Source organism: Triturus cristatus, chromosome 4_1 (assembly GCF_964204655.1).
Source record: "Triturus cristatus chromosome 4_1, aTriCri1.1, whole genome shotgun sequence".
In the NCBI taxonomy this organism is placed as follows: Eukaryota; Metazoa; Chordata; class Amphibia; order Caudata; family Salamandridae; genus Triturus; species Triturus cristatus.
Genome location: NC_140585.1, coordinates 453259951 through 453284146, shown reverse-complemented (window position 1 = coordinate 453284146; position 24196 = coordinate 453259951). Strand labels below are relative to the sequence as shown.

General features: G+C 43.0%; 1 protein-coding gene across 1 annotated transcript in view; it reads left to right on the top strand.

Moving 5' to 3' along the window:
- Window positions 1-24196, top strand: part of VWF (von Willebrand factor) — a 1048714-nt gene that overhangs the window by 479781 nt on the left and 544737 nt on the right. Inside the window, exons 20-21 of the mRNA XM_085652611.1 lie at window positions 17178-17316; window positions 22555-22689. Of these exons, the coding sequence (XP_085508737.1) occupies window positions 17178-17316; window positions 22555-22689 (274 nt within the window). The remainder of the gene's footprint in view (window positions 1-17177; window positions 17317-22554; window positions 22690-24196) is intronic.

Genomic DNA, 24196 nt, shown 5'->3' with positions numbered 1-24196 from the left:
AGGGCGTCATGTTGGTGGAGCTTATAGTAGAGGTAGTTGCCTGTGCGGATGCCATCTGATCCTTTTAGTATGGAATATGTCCTTAGCTTTTGGGCTTCAATGGTTAGGACGTGGGGGTATCCCCTGGTAGACTATGAAATTTGACCCAGGCAAGTTCCGCCTATCTTATATGGGCCAGGGAAGGTATGTATATCATTAGACATAGTATGTTGCCCCTATACAAAATATCATGGTGACCTTTGATGTAGTATCTTGGTGTGGGAGCTACCTCAACAGTGCCATGCTCTAATTTCGGGGGAGCTGCTCTGTGAGTTTGTGGCGTGGTCTTGTCCATCGGAGGTCACTATGCCTTGGGGATTTAGGGGCAGTCCAATGTGCTAAAGTGCCAGAGGGTACGTCTGGCTGCAGGTGGTTCCAGTTTTGGGGACCCCAGTTAGGTTTCTCACTATTGTTGGTACTGTGCCCTGCATTCAGAAAGGCTTGCGTGCAGGCGTCCGTATTTCCCCTTCTATTTGATCATGCAGTTATAATCCCAGTGACGGGTCTTGTCCTTGTATCCGCATCCTCAGTGTGGGTGGTCTGGATAGCTTGGAAGCAAGCGGACGCCTTCTCTGTATAGGGGAGTGACGCTGGAGTGGTGTCAAGACTTGTCCTTTCGCCTGTTTCCTTAGTTGCTCTCTTGGCTGAGATTCGTTTGATGGAGTGTGAAACTTTGGCTGCTGTTTCCTTGGGCTTATTGCCGACCTGGCGAGTTGTAAGTTGGGAAATAAATTTCCCTTGAATACTGAGGGTCCCTTGGGGGCCAACTAGCCCACCAGGTACCTCCAGTATGTGCCAGGGAGCTGCGTTGCAGAGAGGTGTTCAGACGCCACGCCCCTTTTTACACCTCTGTGCAACGCAGCTCTGTGGCGCTTACTGGAGGTACTTAGTGGGCTAGTTGGACCCCAGGGACCCTCAGGATTCAAGGGGACTTAATCTCCCAACTTAAAAAGGCCACAGGGCGTGTTTACACAGTGGTAACGGGAGGGGACGGGGCCTGAGGTGACGTGTGCAAACATGCCCTGTGGCGCGTTTTAAGTTGGGGAACAAATTCCTCTTCAATCCTGATGGTCCCTGGTGGCCAACTAGCCCACCAGGTACCTCCAATAAGCGCCACAGAGCTGCGTTGCAGAATGGTGTAAAAAGGGGTGTGGCCTCTGAACACCTCTCTGCAACACAGCTCCCTGACGCATACTGGAGGTACCTGGTGGACTAGTTGGCCCACAGGGACCCTCAGGATTGGAGAGGAATTAATTCCCCAACTTAAAACGCACCACAAGGCGAGTTTGCACACATGTCTCCTCAGGCCCGCACCCTTCCTTCACCACTGTACAAACGCACCCCCTGGCGAGTTGTAAGTTGGGGAATTAATTCCCTTTGAATACTGAGGGTCCTTGAGGGCCAACTAGCCCACCAGGTACCTCCAGTATGTGCCAGGGAGCTTCGTTGCCGAGAGGTATTCAGAGGCCACGCCCCTTTTTACACCTCTGTGCAACGCAGCTCTGTGGAACTTACTGGAGGTACCTAGTGGGCTAGTTGGACCCCAGGGACCCTCAGGATTCAAGGGGACTTAATCTCCCAACTTAAAACAGCCACAGGGCGTGTTTACACAGTGGTGAAGGGAGAAGACGGGGCCTGAGGTGACATGTGCAAACATGCCCTGTGGCGCGTTTTAAGTTGGGGAATTAATTCCGCTTCAATCCTGAGGTCCCCTGGGGGCCAATTAGCCTACCAGGTGCGTCAAGTAAGCGCCACTGCGCTGCGTTGCAGAGAGGTGGTCCAGGCCATGCCCCTTTTTACACCTCTCTGCAACGCAGCTCTGTGGTGCTTACTGGAGGTACCGGGTGGGCTAGTTGGACCCCAGGGACCCTCAGGATTCAAGGGGACTTTATCCCCCAACTTAAAATGCCCACAGGGCGTGTTTGCACACATGTAACCTCAGGCCCCCCCCCCACCTTCACCAGTGTGCAAACACGCCCCGTGGCGCGTTTTAAGCAGTAGTTTTAATCCCCCTTCCCTAATATGTACTAGGGTCTTACAGAGGAGGTCATGCTAATCACAGGGGTACCCCAACGCATAGTGTTCCCTAGTGTATGTAGGTGTTTGCACTATATTCTAAGTGTCTCTTAGAATAGCACTGGCTCTAGGCCTAGTTAGTCAGAGTCACTTACCTCCAGTACCCGTCTGAAAATGTTGTGGGCACAGGAGGAATTTTTGCTCCTCTGTTGGTTCTTTCTGCACATCTCTTCTTCTTCCTGCACTTTTCTTCGTCTTTCTGGACTTCTGTTACTTCTTTCTGCATTTCTTTTTTTTCTTTCTGTGCGTTGTTTCTTCTTTCATCACGTCCTACCTCTGTAGGCATAGTTAGAAACTAGCATTTGAAAAATCTTTGATATTCACTGAAAAAAACATAGGTTTCAGGCACGTTATAGTTAGAAATTAGCATTTAAAAAACCTTTGAAATTCCCTGAAAAAACCATAGGTTTCAGGCACGTTATAGTTAGAAATGAGCATTTAAAAAACCTTGGAAATTCACTGAAAAAACCATAGGTTTTAGGGAAAGTTATAGTTAGTTGGACATTTCACTCGCACAAAACCCGTTAAATTCCCCTGTTATAGTTAGTTCAGCTAATTATAACTCGCGCCCCCGCAATGCACTGCTGATGACGTCACATATTACATCACTCATGACATGGTTAGCGACATCACTGATGACATCACTGATGACAACCCAAATGACATCACTGATGACATCACTGATGACATCATCCATGTGATAATTTCATGCATCTTCTCACACCCTAATATAACTTTAGATACACCCACTCTAAATTACAGACTGCCATTCTCAAAACCATAGACACTCTAACACCAATACCTACATACCCACTCACTGATTTTTGGGTCTACACACACATCCACTCACTCACCCATACAGTGACTCATATTTATGGTCACTCAGCGCAGGACTATAATACACACTCTTACATCTATATAGAAACTCACACACCATCACTCATCCATAGAGGTACTCACACACCTAGTCAGTCATGCAAATAATCACACTGCCATTTACTCACCTATACAGTTATACACACACCAGCTCAATTACTCATACAAATACTAGCACTTTCTTACGCCCTTCTACAATCACTGATACAAGCAAACACGCATCCATACAGCCACTCTCACAATCAGACACTCTCACTTATAGCCATTTATGTACTCCAAGACACATATATACTGCTTTTCACATATGTAGTTACTCACACATGTACCACTGAGATATACATTCACTCACCAACACACCCATACACACACTCACCCACCCATACAGTCCATCACAGATGCACTCTTGAAACCATGCACCCAGTGAATCACCCACTCACACATCTATGGACAGAATCACACCCACCCCACCCACACAAACACTCAGGCACCCATACAGATACTCAGACAACCAATCAATAACCCATATAGACACTCATGCAGCTATTCGCAAACCCATGCAGCCACTTACACACCAACAGACGGCTACAGACATTCATACAGTTTAGTCACTACCCCATGCATTCAATAAGATACGTTTAATCACTCACTTATAGAGTCAGTCACGCACCTACTAAATCATCCATTCAGACACTTATACATCCACTCATTCTTCAATACGCCTTTCCCTATATATGTTAAACATATTTAAACTTTACAGAAACACACAGTCACTGGATGATGTCATCAGTGATGTCATTTGAGATTTCATCAGTGATGTCATCAGTGATGTCACTGACCATGTCATGAGTGATGTGGGGGCGCGAGTTATAGTTAGCTGAACTAAATATAACGGGGGAATTTCTCTGGTTTTATACCAGTGAAATGTCCAACTAACTATAACTTTCCCTAAAACCAATGGTTTTTTCAGTGAATTTCTAAGGTTTTTTAAATTATAATTTCTAACTTTAATGTGCCTGAAGCCTATGGTTTTTCAGTGAATATATATATATATATATATATGTATATATTCCCTGAAAAGACCAAAGGATAAAGGGAAATTATAGTTAGATGGTGACAATGTCAGTTTAAACATACTATTTTAAATTAACAAAACCCTGAAATTCACCAGTTACAGTCATTTCAATTAACCATAATTCTTTGCCTAAAGTAACTATAAATATGCAGTGATGTTATCAATTATGTCGTTTAATAAAAAAGCCATTGCAGGCCGTAATGGGGCACTCCCCTACTCGAGCAGTACATGTGAAATGAGTGGCTACTCTGCCCAATTCACATGCACCTTTTTTTAATATTTAGGGAAGGAGCGTGCAGCCCCTTCCTGTCTTCTGATGGCCCCAAGGACCCCATCTCCTCGGGCAGATCAGTTATTGTAATGGGGAGGAGAATATACCACCCCCCCTCTTTACAAGAATAAGACAAAAGGACAACCTGGTATACACTTATGGGCTTGGGTACTTAAACTAGAATAGGTAAAGGTGCCAACAAAGGATATTAGGATATTATCTGTGATTTAAAGGGATTGACTGCTGAGTCTATGCATTTTTATTCAAAATTGGCTACTTAGATATTCGCTATATTGGGGTCAAAAACCTCCCCGATAGGTATACCTTTGATTGGCTCAAAGAACTGTTTTTCAAAAATAAAAAAATTATGGTTGAGAGCCAATTGAGTGCATTCAGCAATTAAAGAACTCGGAACGTGATGGAGCCAACCCTCATATCTAGTTTGTCATTTAGTATGTTTAGAACTTCTGGTTGAGGAATGATCATATAGAGACTGTCAATGTCCATTTTCACTAATAGTTCTTCATTTGGGTTAAATCTTCTGGGTTAAATAGATGATCTTCTAAAGAACTGATGACTGCTGTTGTGTCTCTTATATCAGTAGGATGATTGATAGCAAATGGTTTTATAAAGAAATCTGCATATTTTGCCAGTGGTTTTAAGATGGAGTTGCATCCATAGACAATTATCAATCAATCAATCAACAAAGCTTTATTTCGACATGTGATATCATAAAAGCACATTTACACATAAAAACACAATTCATTGAAATACATTTTAAAACAAGTCGTAAAAGAATCTTTTGAGTACAATAAATATTTTAAGAATATATTAAACTTGAGCGGCTTTGTGAGAATTAAGAAACATTTAAGATAATCAGGTGGCCTTCTGTCTAATCAACCATGCCCAGCCGAGGAATTTAGCCACCCCGCACACTATGGTAGTATTGGCATCAGTCTTAAGAATTCTAAGTGCAACAGAGTGGTCCCTCGTACCAAGCTGCAGGCACACAGGTTTAAGCCATTTCTGCCTGGTTTTATATAGGCTGGGCATACAAAGAAGAAATGGGGAATATTCTCAGTAACACCTAGACAGTTTGGGCAGTCAACAGGGGTCTGATACGGGGGATTCCACCTACTTGTACGGTCACGAAGGTGAAGGGTCCCAAATCTAAACTGAATAAAAAGTGATCTATCCCTAGGCTTCATAATAAAATCAAGGTAAGGTTCCAGGCGGGGTATGGACTTATGCTGGCGAAACGCCTCAGTTAGTCTACCTGGGTTTGGATCCCTCTGCTCCTGGAGATTGACCCATGCCCAAAAGGCTCTTTTAGTTTCTTCCTTTGATAACAATACCCCAGAGTCCCAAGCAGTTATGAGGCCTGGTGCCACCAAAAGCTTCTTTATGTTAACAAGCCAGCCTATTTTATGAGCTCCTTGAAGGTTCATAACCTCTCTTAGGCCATCAGCATATCTAGAGAGCTCGGGGGTACGCCATAACCGCGCCCAAAATAAGAGAGGACGCAGGGTGACTAGGTCTTTGATAGATCACCGGCCCAAATCACTTAATAGAGGCTTAGTTGGAGTGCCCCTTGGGAGTGATACAAGTTCCCTAAAAAACTTGTTTTCTCCAGTAACAAGTGCATCTACACAACCAAACCCCCATAGTTCTGCGCCATAGAGGGCACAGCCTACAGCTTTGGCAGCATATATTTCCAAAGCTGGAGCAACGGGTTTAGTAGTGGAGGCACGAAATTCCCTCCCTAGAGCTCCTACTACCCGCCTATGGTTTAATACCATTTTATCAATGTGGGGCTGCCATTTGAGTTTGTCAGAAATTCTAATCCCCAGGTAGTCGAACTCTTTAACACGCTCCAATGGCTTCCCGTCGAGAGTCAGGGTAGATCTAGATGATCTGCTCGGGTTGAAATAAAGGAGTTTAGTTTTAGCGGTGTTAATGGCAAGGCCCCTCAACTTGCAAAACAAGGAGAAGCGATCCAGTGGCTTCTGTAATCCAGCTGGTGTTTTCGATATTAAAAGCGTGTCGTCCGCAAAAAGTAACGTGGGGACTTTATCACCCGCCAGGACAGGGACATCAGCGTTAACTTCAAGCAGGAAAGAAACTACACCATTCACAAAAAGTGTAAAAAGTGTGGGGGCCAATACACAACCTTGGCGAACCCCTCTATCCACCGGGATTTTGTCTGTTTTTTGGTCCTGAGACCCCCATCTAATGCGAGCGTAATTGCCTTCATGCATCCGAATCAAGAGGTTCAGAATATATGGAGGAATCCCCATCTCCTTCAGGGTCAGCCACAGGCGATCACGGGGGACCAGGTCAAAGGCGGTCTTAAGGTCAATGAACGCCAAGTAAAGGCCTCCCTTACCAATAGTGACCGCCTTCCAGTATAGGAGCACCAACCTAAATGCCTGGTCGATCGTGCTTGTGCAGGTCCTAAAGCCCGCCTGAAACTGTGAAATGATATCATTATCATCCGCCCATGAGTGGATCCTCTCCAGAAGGACCCTACCAGCCAACTTCTGTCCAGTATCGATAAGACTGATTGGGCGGTAGTTGGCTGGGTCCCCCCTTGGACCCCTCTTGTGGATAGGGATTACTTCAGCTCCCTTCCAAGAATGCGGTACCGGCGAGCCTTCCAGCAGAGCATTAATAAAAATCACAAAATAAGAGGCCCATCCCTCAATGTTAGCTTTAAATAAGTCACCCGGAATACCATCTGGTCCCGGGGCCTTGGCAGATACAATCTTATTAATAGCTGCCTCAACCTCCCTTTTCTCTATACTAATGAATGAGGCCTGGTCAGGATCAATATCTGTGATCCCGACTCGGGGCCAAAGATCACCCATTTGCTCATCCCCTACATATAACTACCTGAAATGCTTAAACCATTCCCTATCTGTTATGTGGTTGGGAATTTGGTCCGATTCGGAGCTATTAGATCTTCTCACTATAGACCAGAAGAGCTCGCCGTTCTTTGAGAGGCAAGCAATTTTTAAACTATCCCAGCGCAACTCTTCCCATTCCTTCTTCGCAGCTGCAAGGGCCTGCCTATAAAGCAATCTTGCCAGCCGAACATCACCCGGATTGTTGGATTTAATAGCAAGGACCAGGCTATCTTTTTTTGATCTACAATTCCTATTGAACCACTTCTGTGCTGACTTAACACTCATCTGACGCTTTTTACTGTGATCGAGAAATAAAGTGCCGATCGAATCTATAGTATCCGCATAAACTTTTACTGCAGCAGCGGGGCCAACCTTTTCCCCGCAAACTGCAGAAAGCTGATCAGCAAGAATTTCTTCAAGTGTAGTTAATTTTAGGTCGCTCAAAATAAACTTAGACCATTTAAGGAACCTGTTTCAGTTAGATGGTGAAACTGTCTTGGTCAGCATTCGTGTTAGGTTTTCAGGTGGTTTAAGTGGGTTTTTATAGATTTTTGGCAAAATGTAAATTGCAGGCACTGTAGGGTTTGTGTTATTCAAAAACGCTGACTCTTTCAGACATAAACACCGTCATCCAAAACGTTTTTGCTAAAAGAGAGGATACGTTTCCTTAAGTCCCTTGTGGAATTTCTGGGAAGTTTCCTTGTTTATTGACCTCCTCATTCTAGGCAGATTTGTCCATGAGACTGACCACAACTGGAAATAAGCATCCTAGGACCGGTTTCAGAGTATCATCTCTGATCAGCCAGGCTAGCTTGACTCCAGGGGAATGGAGAGCACGGGACACCACGCCAATCCAGTTTAGACCCAGCCATACACAAATCAGTTGTGACCCTGTTCCCCATGGAAACAGTTCAGCCCGAACTGAGAAGCTATGTCCTCCCTAGACTGGAAACAAGTATCCTAGGACTGGTTTCGGGGTATCACCCCTCATCAACCAGTCTAGCTTGACTCCAGTGGCATGGAGAGCTCGGGACCCATGCCTGGCAATACCCACCCCGCTCGGGGTGACAAATGCAAAAACAACAAATGATGGACAGAATGCTGAACAATGTCAGGCATTCACCCCAGTGTAGAGATCTGGGCCTAAATCCATCGTTTTTATGCTCCCCATGCCATTCCAGTTTAGACCCAGCCATATGCAAATCAGCCTTGACCCTGTTCCCTATGGGAACAGTTCAGCCCGAACTGCCAAGCCAGGTCCTCCCTGGACTGGAAACAAGCATCCTAGGACCGGTTTTGGGGTATCACCCCTCATCAGCCCAGCTAGCTTGACTCCAGTTGGCAGGGTATGCCCAGACGTGAGTCCCTTGCTCACTTTGCCACTGCATTCAAGCTAGCCTTGCTGATGAGCGGTGTTACCCCTAAACCGGTCCCAGGATGTTTGTTTCTGGTCCAGGGAAGACCTGGCTTGGTAGTTCGGGTTGGACTGTTCCCATGAGGAACAGGGTCAAGACTAGTGTGCATATGGCTGGGTCTGAACTGGGGTGGCGTAGTAAGCTAAAGAAAGATGATGGATTCAACCCAGATATGTGACTGTGGGTGATTGTCTGAAACGTTTCAGCGCTACATCTCCTTCTGTTTACTTTTAGAAAGTTGGTGTTTTCTTGTTTAACCATTTTGTGCCTCTGCTTGTCCCTAGAATACATGTCTGGGTTGGATGACAGTTGGGTTTTGTGAATTCACTCTAGACAGTTACACACAAAGGGAGCTGAAGTGAGCCCTGCATATGGGCCATCACCAGACTGATGGATCTTCCTGGGCTAGAGTGGTGGGGGGAGTGGACACTGACTGAATAGGGCTATGCCTCTATAACAAAAAGCCTCCACCCCCTGTAGTGTGTCTGGAGCCAGCACTAGGAAGAGCAGAGTCTTGTGCACTACAAAGACTGTTCTTTGATTTTTGCCTACTTCAAAGGCTGGAATGGGTATAAGTACTGGACCCCTGACACCATATACTCAAAACACTTCTGGATTGAGGAAATTCTGCCAGGAAGAAGAGCTGTGTTGCTGTCAGGAGGGACTACCACTGTGCTATTTGCTTTGCTGTTCTGGCCTGCTGTTTTTTTTTGCTTCTGTCTTGGGAGTGAAAGGACCAGACTTTGCTTACTACATCCTGATTTCCAAGTTTCTCCAAGGGCTTGATTTGTGCTGGCCTCCTGTTGGAAGTCTCAGGGCCATCAAATACTTCATATGCTGGCACCTGGACTTCTGTGCTGAGAGCTCTGCTCTGTCAAGTGGTGCCAATTCCAGTTCTGGACTCTCAGTAGTGAGTTCTGGTGCTAAAAGAAAAAATCCATGTATCAACTTCAAGCGTCACTTTGGAAACACCGCACCACTGCAAGAATCACTGCATCGCCACTGCCTGCACTGAAGCTGTGGTCCCCGCTCGCCAAGCTTTTGACGCACCGACCGCTGTTTACAATGCATGCTCCGACTTTGATGTAGGGCCCTGAAGAATCGCTGTTATGTGAGTCTTGAGCACCACATCAGTGACATCCGTCATGCACCGCTCTGACTCTGGCGCAGCGAAATCGTTGCATGACGCTGTGACATCAATGCATCGTCAACATCATATAGCCTTCCTGAACCGAGGAATCACACCCGTAATCGACGCATCACCTCCCCATGCCTTGTTCTAAACTGGTGTGGAGTACATTTGTGGTGTGGTGTTTTGTGGTGTTTTCACTGTGTTACTGTGTGTGTTAAATGTGTTAAAATACTTTGCACATTTCCTCTGAGGATAAGCCTGACTACTCTTGCCAATCTACCAAGGGGTATAGCACAGGTTATTCTAAGAGTGTAACTTATTTACCCTGACTAGAGGGAGGGTCCCTACTTGGACAGGGTGCAAACCACTGCCAACTAGAGACTCCATTTCTAACAAAGGTGAACAAACAAAGTGCTAATCCTGTGCTTACAGACTTTCCTGTTAAAAAAGCTATTAGGCTTTGCGCCTTTCTAGTTCGTCATGGGTGGCACTGCGCTAATCCTATGTTTAAAATTCTGCTAGAAAAGCAGACATTTGAGGTGAGCAAATTCATAGTGTCGCTGGTGATGTTGCGTGCTCCATTTAAAGGGGCTGCTCTCCACTTAATCTCGGGAATTACCCAGAGTTCTTTCCTTCATGTTTTGCATAATCTATTTGTCACTCTAAGTCTGAATGGGTATTATCCTGTGAGATATATATATATTTGAGATGATGTGACTAAACTCTGTGCTGTATGTTTTGTGCACTTTGCCTTTAATGTCATAAAATATGGCTTATGATGTTTATAAGATGTATTACTACTTTGGCTAGCACAGAGGGAAATTAAAAATGACAGTGCATGTGTGATACCACCCGGGAGTGTCAGTCAGATCCTATTTCATGTTTAACTTGTGTTTGTCTTCAGAGAGCAATAAAAGTGTTTTTGTAAAACAATATTCCGGGCAGAGAGTGCTCTTTGCAAAACACTAACAGCATTGTGAAAGATTCCATCCCATTTTGCCCAGTCTTCATTCTTGTGCCCAGGCTTCAGGAAACATCGAAATATGTGCCATATGTGGAAAGTGTTTTAGCACATGCTTTGAAAGCTGCTGCGTGCCAATTACCTGGGTGTTTAGCAACGTGTTGATTTCTAGAAAGTGGCATACGCACTTTTGAATATTTTTAGTAAAGTATGCAATGTCGTTTTTGAAACTATGACATAGTGATGCAGTAGTCAATTGAAAAACCTATTTTTGAAAGTATAAAATCTGCTCTAATATGCATTTGCGCACCGAAAACGTTGCTGAAAAGCACACCATTCTCCATTTAGAAGCACAGCTAATATTTAGTGAGTTGCAGGACCCTCTAAGGTATATGGGGCCATATCAGCAATGGCCAGCGATAATTATCGCTGGCCGTGCTTAGCGATAATTTTCTTATCGCTGGCTATCTCTTCTTTTTATCGCCCTGGTAGTGCGTTATCATCAAGGCGCTGCTCCAGGGCGATACAAATTCAGATATAGCGATGTTATCGCCGTTTTGCAGGGAACATCGCTGGTTTTCCAGCGATGTTCCCTGCAAATGGGTGATAACCTTGCTGATACGACCCTGTGGTCGTATCAGCATAATCCACCCCCAATGGTAGGGGTGGCTTAGTCAGGATTTTAGCAGACGTTAGTTTTCGGAGAAAACAGCACTTTTCTCCAAAAACTAACATCTGCTAAAAAAAAAAAAGGGCATCCTTGCTTATAGCGCAAAGACGCATTATTGCTCTCCTGACATGAAGTGTATGTCAGGAACGCCCACTTTGCATCTCTTAAGAGATACAAAGGTAGGCATAGTGTAAATGGGTGCTAACATGCGAATACGCATGTTAGCACCCTCTTGGTTTTATCTCCGCTTTTCTGTTTTTTAAAGCCAGAAAGGCGGAGATAAAGCCCTTGATGATATGCCCCTTAAAGAGAATTGAATTTAAAAGCACAATTTGCATGGAATTAAGGGGGAGATTTTCAAAACTTTTGCGCTGGTTTAGCCTCACAAAAGTGACGGCCACCAGCGCAATTTTTTTTGTTGCTATTTTCTTTCCAGTGCAAAACTTGTTTTGCGCTGGAAAGCACTCTTTAAGTAGCGCAAAGCGCTGCTTTGCGTTACTTTGCACCGAGAGGGCGTCACATGGGTGGTACATGGGCGTTCCCATGCAACCACCCATGCCTTTTGACGCAAAACCGTATTTACAAATATTTGTAAACATGGTTTTGTGCCAAAAGTTAACGCCCCTTCAATGGAGGTGCTAACAGGAGAAATTCTTTTATTTCTCCACTCTTTTTCGACTTTCCACGCGTACTGCACTGTGCAGCATGTATGCAAAGTGGGAAAGTATCGTGCCTTGCATAGTATTTTGTACAGAAAGGGTAGCCTTCCTGCACACAACCTATGCTACATTCATGCACACATCCTAGCGCTGTGACGCTAAGGTGTATGCATGGCACCCGGCAGCTGAAATCAGCGCCGGCACAAGGGAAAGGGGAGGAGAGAGGCATATCTTTAAAAATATGGCGCTCTCCTACTCCCTCCCTGTCGCTCAACGTGACGCAGCCTCGCGGGCGCTGCGCTGCTTTGCACAACTTTTTTGAAAATCTTCCCCTTAGTGTTTGACAACTCAGTATATACAAATATGCCACGGTGCGCAAAGTGTCCCTGGAGCTGCAGTTACGTAGTGAAAATTGAGAGGGAAAAAAACACATTCGGCACATCTTACACCCATCTTGTAGTTCTATGTTGTGTGCAAACAGGAGTTGCGCCAGATAGGGGAGTAGCCCCCAAGTGATAATCACGGCCCTTCTGTTCACAAAATATGAAACTGATGATTAAAATAATATATACCATAATATGGGACCATTATGGTGTAATATTATGTTTGGACAAATCTCATCCAACTGGAGTGTTGTGGGTGTTGCAGAGAATGGAAAGCCTGCTTCATTATGTGAACACCAACAAATGTGAGAGTTTTTGGCAGTCACAAACTCTTCTTATGCACATTCTCTCCTCGGTTGGAGATGTTCCTGTGTCAAGGGAAATAGTAAATTTGTATCTAGTTTGAAAATGGTGATGGAACACCCCCAAAAGTGATGAGTTTTCGGTCCCCTACCACACAGGGGAAAAAATGCTGGCCCTGTAGAATTAAAGAGAAAAAGATCTTTAAAATGCAAATGCACTATTGTGAAGTATTTACACATGAAATCTGCACGTGTTACATTTGTACATGCAGAAAATTATCTCACTTGTGAGTAAAGTAGAATACACAAAGAATTCCCCAACCACTCCTAGGAATCTGCTCCTGTACCCTCTCAGGAACCTAAAGATTGAAAATTTGCACTTGTTAATCAATGTCCACAAACAAAACATTCTGCCTCCATGGTGGAATTTTCCAAGTAAAAAACATCTGTTCAAAGAGAAGGGTTTCCATGAAGTTTTTCAATTCCAGGTATTGACAGCTGTCAGCAACAATGGAAACCCAGTTCTCAGGATGGAAAAGGGAGGCCAGCACCGCCATATTTGGCGGGGGTGTGGCAGTCAGAGTTCTTCACGGGCAAAAATATTTTAAATATGGTTACACAAAAAATGCAGTTTTACTTTAGCATCTCAATATTCTATATGCAAAACTATTTACTCATCTGAGTACCCCTGGAAATCTACGACAGTCACATGATTCTAGATGTACTCCTGGATTTCTATGTTCAGAAAAAGTTGGATATGAATGCAATAAATAAGTATAAGTCTATGGAAGTAGTATGTCCGACTTTTTTGTGAATAGGGTCTTCACTGGTCCTCCCTAAGATTTCCTCAGATATCAGATTTTTAGCAGATGCTCAAAACTCCCTTAGAATAGTCCTATAGATGTAGGCGGCCCGAGTGATTGCTAGCAGCTGAGACTTCTGCCAGAGCTCCACCCATCCACGTGTTGTGTTTTCCTCAGTGTAACGCCCTAGTGTGACAGGTTTGCTCAAATGTGGGTGGCATGCATACTGTGCCACAGAACCCAAAAGGCACCTCACTGATAAGGCCTAGTCAGGCTGAAACTGGTTTGGCTTTGCTTGTTGTGTTCCTGGGTTCTTTCATTGCAGTCTGCTCTTGACTCTTCTAGTGGAGCAGCACTAAATCTAGTTTACATAGGGTGGACACCATCTGAAGTAATATAGTGGGTGACAAATCATGGACTGGAAAGAGGCCCTCAGAGAGTAGCAGTGGCTGAGACTTTTCAAAACCATCTACTCATTATCTTTGTGTTTCTAAAAAATGTGAACTAGCACATAAAACGTCTCCATCAAAAACATAGTTTTCCTGGTGGAGAACTCCCTTCCCGTACACCTCCATGAAATACGTGGCTGTTTGGAGACCTATTCGTGTCCATTTACACACTTTATCAACCTTTTTATGGTATATTTACATGTGTATATGGGCTGAAAAACACATTGAAGAGGCATGTGATCATTGACAAAGCTCTGAAGTATGTATGTTTTCATTTCGTAGGAGCTCTGCCCCCAGAGCAGCAGGTACACACAGAATAATACAATGGTTATTGCCATTTTATTATTCTGTCTGTGTCTGTCGCCGGCTGCGCTAGCGCAAGTGTGATGTTGGGGGTGGGGCACACACATTCCTGAATCATTGCAGGATGACTGCTCAGTGTGCAAGACAGATTGGCTGGCTGTTTACATTCTGCCGATTTGTCATGCGCACTCAGTGCTGTAAAACAGCTGAGGGATTGCAGGCACAGGCGTCAGCCTCAAAATGAGCACTGGGTTAGCCAGCTCCAACCAATCCTTGGATTGGTTGGGTTTGCATGCAGTAAGTATACCACCTTCCTTCCTGCTCATCGTTGTCGTCGGGGGAAGAGAAAAGGAGTAAGGCAACATATTGGTGAGTTTTATGGCATGCTACGCCTCGCCGATTTTCACAGTTGCTAGCTGCCCCTGTATAGAGCACACAGGTACATTGTTTGGGAGTTAGACAAACAACAAAACAGCAAACAATTGAAGAACTTTGCCCTTCCATTGGTAGCACGGTGAATCATGTGTGACAAATAATCACACAGTCCTGGTGTTGTGAGCCTGAAGTCATGTAACTGCAGGGTGGGGGAGTAGGGACTGGCCCTAGGAGGGAAGGATATGTGAGGGCTACGGGGGGGCTCCCTATGGGAGAGGTGGGAAAGATGGAGAGTGAGTAGGAGTGGGGCATAGAGCAACCCAAGGAGTCGTGTTGTTCACCGTCTGAGAGGCCTGAGAAGAATCGGTCACTGACAGCATATGTTGTGCTGCCATATGGCCTTCGGTATGGAAGTGTGACATTAATTCATCAAATAAAAGGAATCTTAAAATCAAGCACTTGGTGAGATCAATATGAGCACCATCGTTTTTAGAAACAAGCAATGCTGTTTGTGAATGTTCAAAAAGTGAGAAAACAGGATTTTTTATACAGTTTTGGAGACACCAGTTGCCCACTTAACAGTAGGTGCGAATAACTCTATATTTACTTTACTCAACAATGCTGAATGCATTGAGCTCGTATAAATGATATGCTAAGGTAGTCGTGCCAGGATTCAGACCTGCGACCAAAGATGAATGGAAAAGTCCAAGTGTCTGTGTAACCTACTCACTGGATTGTTCTTAAAAGAATATCCCATCAGCTGACCTTCCTCGGTGTATTTAGGGCCGCATTCTAACTGGGGCATAACTCCCTAATTGGCTGGAAACAGAGTTTTCTGCTGAATTGGAAATTACAAGTGCTGCCACCTTCCTGACATTCACCCTAACTCGACATTACACTAGCTTAAATCTGGTGAAATTCCTTGGTGGGAAATGGCTGATAAATGGGGAATCACTGTGGAGTTAGGTGTGATAACTCTGATTCCTGTGGTAGTTACCCATATCTTAGGGAGGCCTCAGGGAACTACCTGAAATAGCCTGGCATTCTCATACTCAACCCTGAATTATTGGTACCCCTTGGACCGGTGATACTATGAGCAGGAATACTGATGCCATATTACTAGCCTCCTTAGGAGGAGGGCCTTAGTATTACACAAGGGTGTCTGTGGTTGTTTTGCCAGTGGTGGCTGCCAGCAATAGGAACTGGGGGGATGGGAAAACCGCCGAGTGGAAAGGGAGAGGGATAGAAGTAGAGGGCAGGAGGAAAAGAAAAAAATCACTTATCTGACTTGCATGCCCTCGTTCTTCCCAGTCTTCTTCTCCACTCCAGCAGGGGCCCAGCCAGCTCCCTTAACTAATCCTGGAGCTGCTCTCATGCTGTGAGAGCAGCGCCAGGATTGGATGGAGCTGGCTGGCTGGATGCTCCTTCAGGCCCGGCAGGCCTGTGTGTGGTCTCTACACAGCTGCCTAAGACAGATAGGTGGAGAACTTTAAAGTGCCCATGTCACATTGGTTGGCACATAGAAGCCGGCCAAAGTGGCATGCACACTTTGGAGCATCCAGCCAACCACTGCTCCTGTCCTCAGAGGGCATGCCTCTCTGTCTCTAGGCTCAGGCTGCTGCGGTGTGGTGCATATGCTTATTGGAAAAATAAAATGGCAATTAAATCTTTTCATTGCCATTTTATTTTTCCTGTGAGGCTCACAGCGGACATGGGGTGACGCTCCCCCGCCCTAATGAAGAAACTGCTGCTGCTCTAATTCCAGACAAGCAAAAATGGTGGAATTTAGCTTAACTGCCACAATGTAGAGTTTACTCAGTCCACACGATTTCTGTTAAATGCTTGTTGTGTTATCTTTGACAAAGTTGACACTGCTGTCTCGCAGACTTTCAGCCTTCTTCCTCTAAGGCAGCACACTATTTACTATAATCCCCTTTGCTTCCTGGCCTAGTTTTACTGTTTCAATGCATTCTAGACTAGATGAGCACTCATACTCTTGTCTCTTAAGTACATCACATCCATCCCTTGCTCGCAGTTGCCAAAGGGTGCCCACTGTATCTTCTAAGAGGAGCCAGAGAGCAGATCACAGTCACTAATGCCGAGCCATTGACTGTGTCTAAGTACACGTCTTGATACCATTTGTGCACGTTTGCCCAGAGATCAGAATTACAAGGTATATCATGACATTTATCCCCAGGTTAAAAAATCACAATAGAAAGTGTTTACCACATCCAGTACTTACCACATCCTGATGTAATGACATAAATCAGTAAGTTCCTAAACTCCCCACAGTTTTACAACCATATCTTATGATAGGGTGCAGTGGGGAAATATGTGTGTGCATGCAAAAGTCTTGGACATGGCTGATTATGATTAAAAAACTGGGTTTTGCTGTAAAAATTGCATGCATTTTATAATCCTGTGCACATATTTTCACTGTTACATTGCAGTAATAACACTGCTGTGCATTGTTTTTCTATTACAGCAAGTGCCGCAATAGAAAGTGGGAGTGTACAGAAAACATCTGTGATGGTACCTGTACGGTCATCGGCCTGGCACATTATTTGACTTTTGATGGCTTGACCTATATGTTTCCAGGTGACTGCCAGTATGTAATGGTGCAGGTAAGAGTAACTTTATAATTTATTTATTAGATCAGTGGTTCCCAAACTTTTGACTCCTGAGGACCCTCATTGAGTCATCACTGGAAGCCGGGGACCCCCAAGCAATTTTTAGGATTTAAATTTCAAACATTAAAACTGTAATTCGAAAAACATTAACACACGTGTGCACACAAAACAAATACTCCAATTACTAATGATTTTAGGTGCATATTTACAAGCCCCTATCACCATGGGAACATTGCTTTTTGAGATGTTCCCGTGGCGATAGGGGCTTTGCCTTATTTACAAGGCAGAGTTAAGCCACTTAACGTAGCTTAACGCTGCCTTTTAAATAAGACCCCCTTTCACCCAATATTTAGCGTGAAAGGGGTGGGCAGTGGGTTTTGCAGTGGGCGTTTCCCCTGCAACACCCATTGATTTTGACGCGACCCCCTATTTACAAGGGCAGTGTAAATGGGAGGCAGCGCCAAAATTAAGACCAGGGAAAACCTGATCTTAACTTGGCGAAACAAGGAGAAATGCTTCATTTCTCCTCGTTTTTGCAAAACGCCTTGATTATTTATGTTCAGGAAGGTGACACTTCCTGCACATCAACAGTCTTTAAAAAAATACATTTTGTAACTTCCATATGTGCTGCATTAAGCAGCACACATAGAAGTGACAAAATGACATTTCAAGATTTTTTATGTGCAGGAAGGGGGACCTTCCTGTGCATAAACAATCTTCCCCTGTTAAGTGTAGCGCCAGCGCAGGGGAAACGCAGGGCTGCACCATTTTCTTGTAAATATGGTGCAGCCCTGCATTTCTGAAGTGGCGGAGTGTGTTGTTATGCCAAGGAGGCTAACGACACTCTCCGCCACTTCTGCTATATTTTATATTGAAAGCATTTGCAAGAAAACGAAAGAAGTTCATGGGAAGGTTGGTGCTGCATCTCCGTGACTAACTTTTCAATGGTTGGTTTTATTTCGCAGTACGAGGCTCCTGCTCCTGCCAGGGCCAGACTGGAAATCCATAGCAGCCCTGGCAAATGATTTCAGACCAGTCCCCATACGGTGCACACCAAGTGCAGTGAGTGAGCCTGACCACTACAAAGGGGGCTTTGGGAGGCTCTACCCCCAAAACATTTAGGAAACAATGCTGCAGTCTACAACACATGTATCATTATATATTGAATTGTATTAGCTTTTAAAGAATAGTAAATGAATACCTGACCATGCACCAGAATACGACAATCTTTCTGGGGGGGTCTTCAATGATTCCCCCACTATCACCCTCCAACAGTGCTTCTCATCTCCCCATAGCCCCTCTGTCACCTGTATTTAATTTTATATAGCATCTCTCATACCATTGCAGGGTGTCTGAGCACTTTACATCACACACATATAGAGACAGTGAATCATGCGTGTAAGTCAGTGTATAGAAAATGTTACATAAGGCAAAGGGGACTACAAGGTGAAGAATTCACATGTCATTCATACTGGTAGGCATTTTTAAAGAGTGCTTGGTCTGGAGATGCACAAACGCAGGATTCAGAACATAACACAGTGGTTAGCATTGACTTTAACAATAAAAATGTATTTCCACCCAAATAAACTTTTTTAGCAGCATCAGGATAATGAAAGACTGGGGAAAAACATAAGTCATTAACTTGTACCTTGCAGTTTGCAAGCAGCTGTACAGTAACAAAAGAATCTCTCTGACAAAAGCAGTAACCCACTGACCTATGCATATAAAATACAGTTTTTTAAAATGCATGGTACACGTTCTTTGCAATAGGAATTTTAACCATCTGCGCTACATTAGATAAGTCAAAGCTGCCACTGGACAAAACTCTCATCTCTCTCTAGCAAGGACATTAATCACTCGTGTTATCTTGACACTTTTATTGTTCTTTGAAAACTGCTAATTAAACAAGATACTTTGCAGTGCTTTCAAACCTTCTGCCTGCGGACCCCCTAGGAATGTGTCGGGGACCCCTGGGGGTCCGCGGACCACAGTTTGGGAAACACTGTATTAGATATTCTATGTAGAGTTACATGTCATGGAGGTCAATTTCATGTGCTAGAGCAGCTAGGAAAGGCAAGTTAATAGAATTTTGAATTATATGCTCCAAGGACCACAGTCTGCTCTCTATATGTTAAAAATGAGGAGGGAGGATCAAGGGCCAATCCAGCAATCCCAATTTCTGCTAAGCAATCCAGCAAAGCTGCATGGCTCACGGTATAGAAGGCTACGGAAAGGTCCAAAAGGGCTACCGTTATCCATGATTCGTCTAATCTCTTCAGAAACTACAACCAGATCTGACTCAGTACTGTAGCTGGACCTAAAGCCAAACAGTGCCTCGTCCAGAATTGTGTTATTATCTAAATACTCTGAGAGAGTACTATTAAGATGCTTCTCAAGGATCAAATGGTAGACGTGATGGGTCGATGCTGCTTCTCTTCCTTAGGGTTAAGTGAAGGTTTTTCCAGCAAAGGAAGAATAGAGGCTTTTTTCCATTCCATGGGGGAAATCCGTACACTAATAATGATGTTAACATAGTGGTTAGAACCGTGGCTAACTTATGAGGCTATGTCATGTAGTACTTTGGATGGACAGGGGTCTGAGGGAACTCCTGATTTAGTGTCACCGATTAACTTAAGCACTTGGCCAATAGTCAAATGTTGGAAGTTGGGGAGCTCACTATTATTAAGGCCATAGTAGGGACGTTCAGTTCTTTGGCTCAATAATAGATCAGGTAGAATCAAATTCACCATATTCTGCCTCCACTTTAGTTTTGAAAAATCCTGCCAGCTTATCACAAAACACCTGTCTAGGAATGAGGACATTGGGAAGTTTAGGGCTAGAGAGTGCAGAACAGTTTTATAGAGCTCTCTCGAGGAATCTTTAGCCAAATGAGTTTTTTTCTGTGTGAAGATTTGTTTTCTCCACAATAATACGTTTTTTTATACTCCGGAATATATTTTTTATATCTGCATCTTTCCATTGAGTTTTTACATATTTTAAAGGTGCCAGCTTAGCAACTGCCTTACTTATTCACCCTGTGAAGTTTTCTTCAGCTGCATTGGGGTCCTTTTAAGCAACTGCTGTGTAGCTTTTAGAGTGTCTGACAAGTGTAGGTATCTCCTACCATGGGAGGGAAATCGGTGAAAATGTAACAGAGCTCTGACAATATTCTACATGTGAATGGTGTTTTGAGTGTAAAATTAAACCCATGGTGAATGAATAGAGAGAAGTTTGTAGAGAGCTTGGACAATGTCATGGAAGGCATACACAGTATGAGACCACAAGTCTAATTATAATATTGGCTTGGTTTAACGCTAAATTGGCAAGTACGCTGCTTAGGGGAGAGCTTATTGATGAAGAGGCTTGGGGATTCCTCCCTTTCATAAAAACTGCGGTCAAGGGGACATTTCAGCAGTTTCTTAGTAGACCGTGAGCTGAAATCACTCAATGGAAGATTTATGGTTGTTAAAACTGCACAACATATATTATGTGTCTTGGATAAGGGTAGTTGCTTAATAAGTCTCTTTTAAGTATAGAAATGTGGGGGTAGTGTTGAAATGTGAGGATGTCCACAAGCCAGAAAGGGCTCACAGTTCTATTATTTGCAAAATAAGAAAATAGCTATTTATTCGTTGGGAACATAAAAAGAAAGGGGGTGTACATTTTGCAGATGATAGTAAACAGTAGGAGAATTATTAGATGAAAAAAGGTGTACCAGGAAAGATTTATCTCTGATCTTCATCTTTGCTGGAGGGTATACTGAAAGTAAATGAAAATAATTTGCTTATACTAAAAGAGTGTGAAGGGACGATTGGAAACCTAAAAGAAATACTATCTTGAACAGCACCCAGGGTCTACTGTCAGAGATGATCCCGTGGCATGACGGTGTGAGAAGGAAAGTAGAGAGAGGACAACCAAACTACTGGAGGTGGTTAAAACAGTTATGGATGATAAATGTCTTCAAAAAGGATTGTTAAGAATTGAGTACACTTAAGTAATTGAAAACAGAATAAACTAGAATATATACAAAAAACTGGAAACATTATGGGTTAATGTGAAGAGTACCGACCTGAGATGTTTCTGGAGACTCATAGATAAAGGGTCCTCCAAGCAAGATGTGTGGCCATAGAGTGTCATAACTGTTATAGTATGGTATATGCAGCCGGCACCCCTATATGATCAAAACTGTGAATGGTGCAATTTGGTTTGCCACAACTCGCATTGTCTGTTAATTTACCAGAGATTAACAATGCAGCATGAAATTTAAAAATGGCAAGGCTGCATGTCCAGATTTAATCATGTGAGACACCTACTGGATATTTGGATGCCTGTGATACAAAAATGTTTCCCTTCTATAATTCTGAACCAATTACTCCTTGGTACGTGGAAAACAAAATACAATGTCACAATGTAAAAAATGTTGAAGAAATGGCCCTTCGTGGCGCCGCCCTCTTTTCTTCTTGAGCTCGAAAGCAAATATATTTGGAAGAGTTCTCTTTGATAGAGTTCTCCAGTGAGGATAAGGGGAATCTGGCGGTTCATTCATATGGCATTAAATTTATCCTTGCTGCTTTCCAAAGCACTCTATGAACATGGAATAAAACATCAATTGACTTTTATCAATCTTCTGACGATTTTTGATGTTGTGAATAAAAGTAGTTTGTGATCCACCCAAACAAATTGAGGATTAAAAAAGGGTTATTACATTGTGTGGTGTTGCTTTATGATGTAGATACAGCCTGTGTAAAAGTAGGCAAAAGAGATGAAAGAACTGATGACTTTCACATAAGGTGTGTGCCTGGGTGATGGCTTGCCTCCCTCCTATTTATTTTACATGTCATACTATACATCCATTTCTCCCAGAAAGGGAATACAATGTTTCAAAACAATTGAAATCAGGCCCCCCATAATAATATTAGTGGATAATGCTCTCTTTATTGGTAAAACACAAATTATTTGGACAAATATGTTTTCATTACTTTACTTTGAGATATTTGTTGATATTTTTGGGGGGTTTCATGGTGGTTTCACGCTTTTACAGATGCATTATAAGAAAAAGTCAATCATTAGACCCTAGAACTCAAGCCCCGTATTCACTTTTATATTGAAAAAGTGCACTGAATTGGAGTACCTACTACATAATAATTGTGTGAACTTCATATACATGACGAATTATGTACGATATTCTTATCTAATTTGTTTTTCTTTTCTATACTTTTTTCTTATTTGTAGGATTACTGCAATGATATTTCTGGAACATTTCGAATCCTTGTTGGAAATGAAGGTTGTGGCTTCTCTGGAGACAAGTGCTCTAAAAGGGTTACAATTCTGTATGAAAATGGAGAGATTGAACTCTTTAATTCAAAAGTAGGTGTGATTATGTGATTTGTGCAAACTTAACAGTGCTTGATATTTGAAAACGTGACAGGTGCTATTTATTATACCATATTCTAAAATGTTTGATAGTTTTCTCCCTTCCATTTTCCAGTTACATATCTGGTCCCTATTCTGTGGAGAGAAGCCCACCAATATAAACACTTTAACAAGCTTTCTCCTAAAATAATTGGTTTTAATATTATCAGCCCCTGTTACTACGTTGCACTTTTCAAGCTTCCATCAGAAACAACTGAATCAAAAAAGCTAACAGAGCATAATGAAGTATGACTTATGATTCTCATAAAAATAGTATTAAGATGTATTAATAACAGTACTGTGCATCACCGAGGCCCCAAATCTAAACCATGAAAACACAGCTTGGAAAGATGCCCATGTTTTAACATGTTAATACTGCAAGTATGCATCGCCTTGTTGGAACTGGTGACCTCTCATAATGCACATATGCAGCACAGGAGGCGGAATGTCAGATTTCTTGCCAAGTAAGAGATGGAAGTGCCAAATCGCTTAGATACAGAACAAAACATTTCCCTGAATCTGGATATAAGGTCGAAGCTGTCCTATAACATGACCAGAGACATACATTAAGAGAAATAAGCTGTAAAACGTGGGTAAGAAGTTCACGATTTTCTTTTTCCAATAAAATGTTCAAACATTCACATTCCAGCCATACTGTTTCCATTAAAATTAATAAAGATCATACAATATATATGTATATGAAGATTTTTATTTCAGTAAACTTTGGTTGAATGACAAAACACCAAAAAAAAAACTAAACTGAAATGAGTCCAGACAATAATGTAAAGCTTCTACATTGTGAAAATCGGTTAATTTCATCCCAAATATATATATATTACCCCACAACCCCTAAACCCCAAAAAATCCCTTGCCACCCAAAATCCCATACTCATTTTACGCCCTACATATTCCCTTGCCACCCACAAACCCACACCCACACTAAACTCTAAGTGGCTCTATGGATGAGTTAGTGGTTGTGTGAGTACTTGTATGGGGCTGTGAATGGGTATGTGAATGGTTGTGTGGTTGTGCGAGTGGATGTATGAGAGGTTGTTTAGGGGTGTGAGTGGGCGTGTGAGTGTTTCTGTGGATGATGTCAGTGATGTCCTTTGAGATTTCATCAGTGATATCACTGACCATGTCCTGAGTAATGTAATATGTGAGGTCATAAGCAGTGCATTGCGGGGATGTAAGTTATAGTTAGCTCAACTAACTATATCTGCTGAATTTCACTTATTTTGTATGAGTGAAATGTAAGCCTAACTATTATGTCCCTTTAAACTTTGTTTTTTTCAGTGAAAAAAAAATACTTGTATTATATATTTATCTACATATATATATATATATTATATGTATGTAGTTTATTTGCCTGCAAAATATTTACATTTTTCGTGGTAATGGCATGAATTGCAAAGGCAAGTTGTGGTAAAAATATGAATGGTAAAGGCATGTGTGTTAAAGA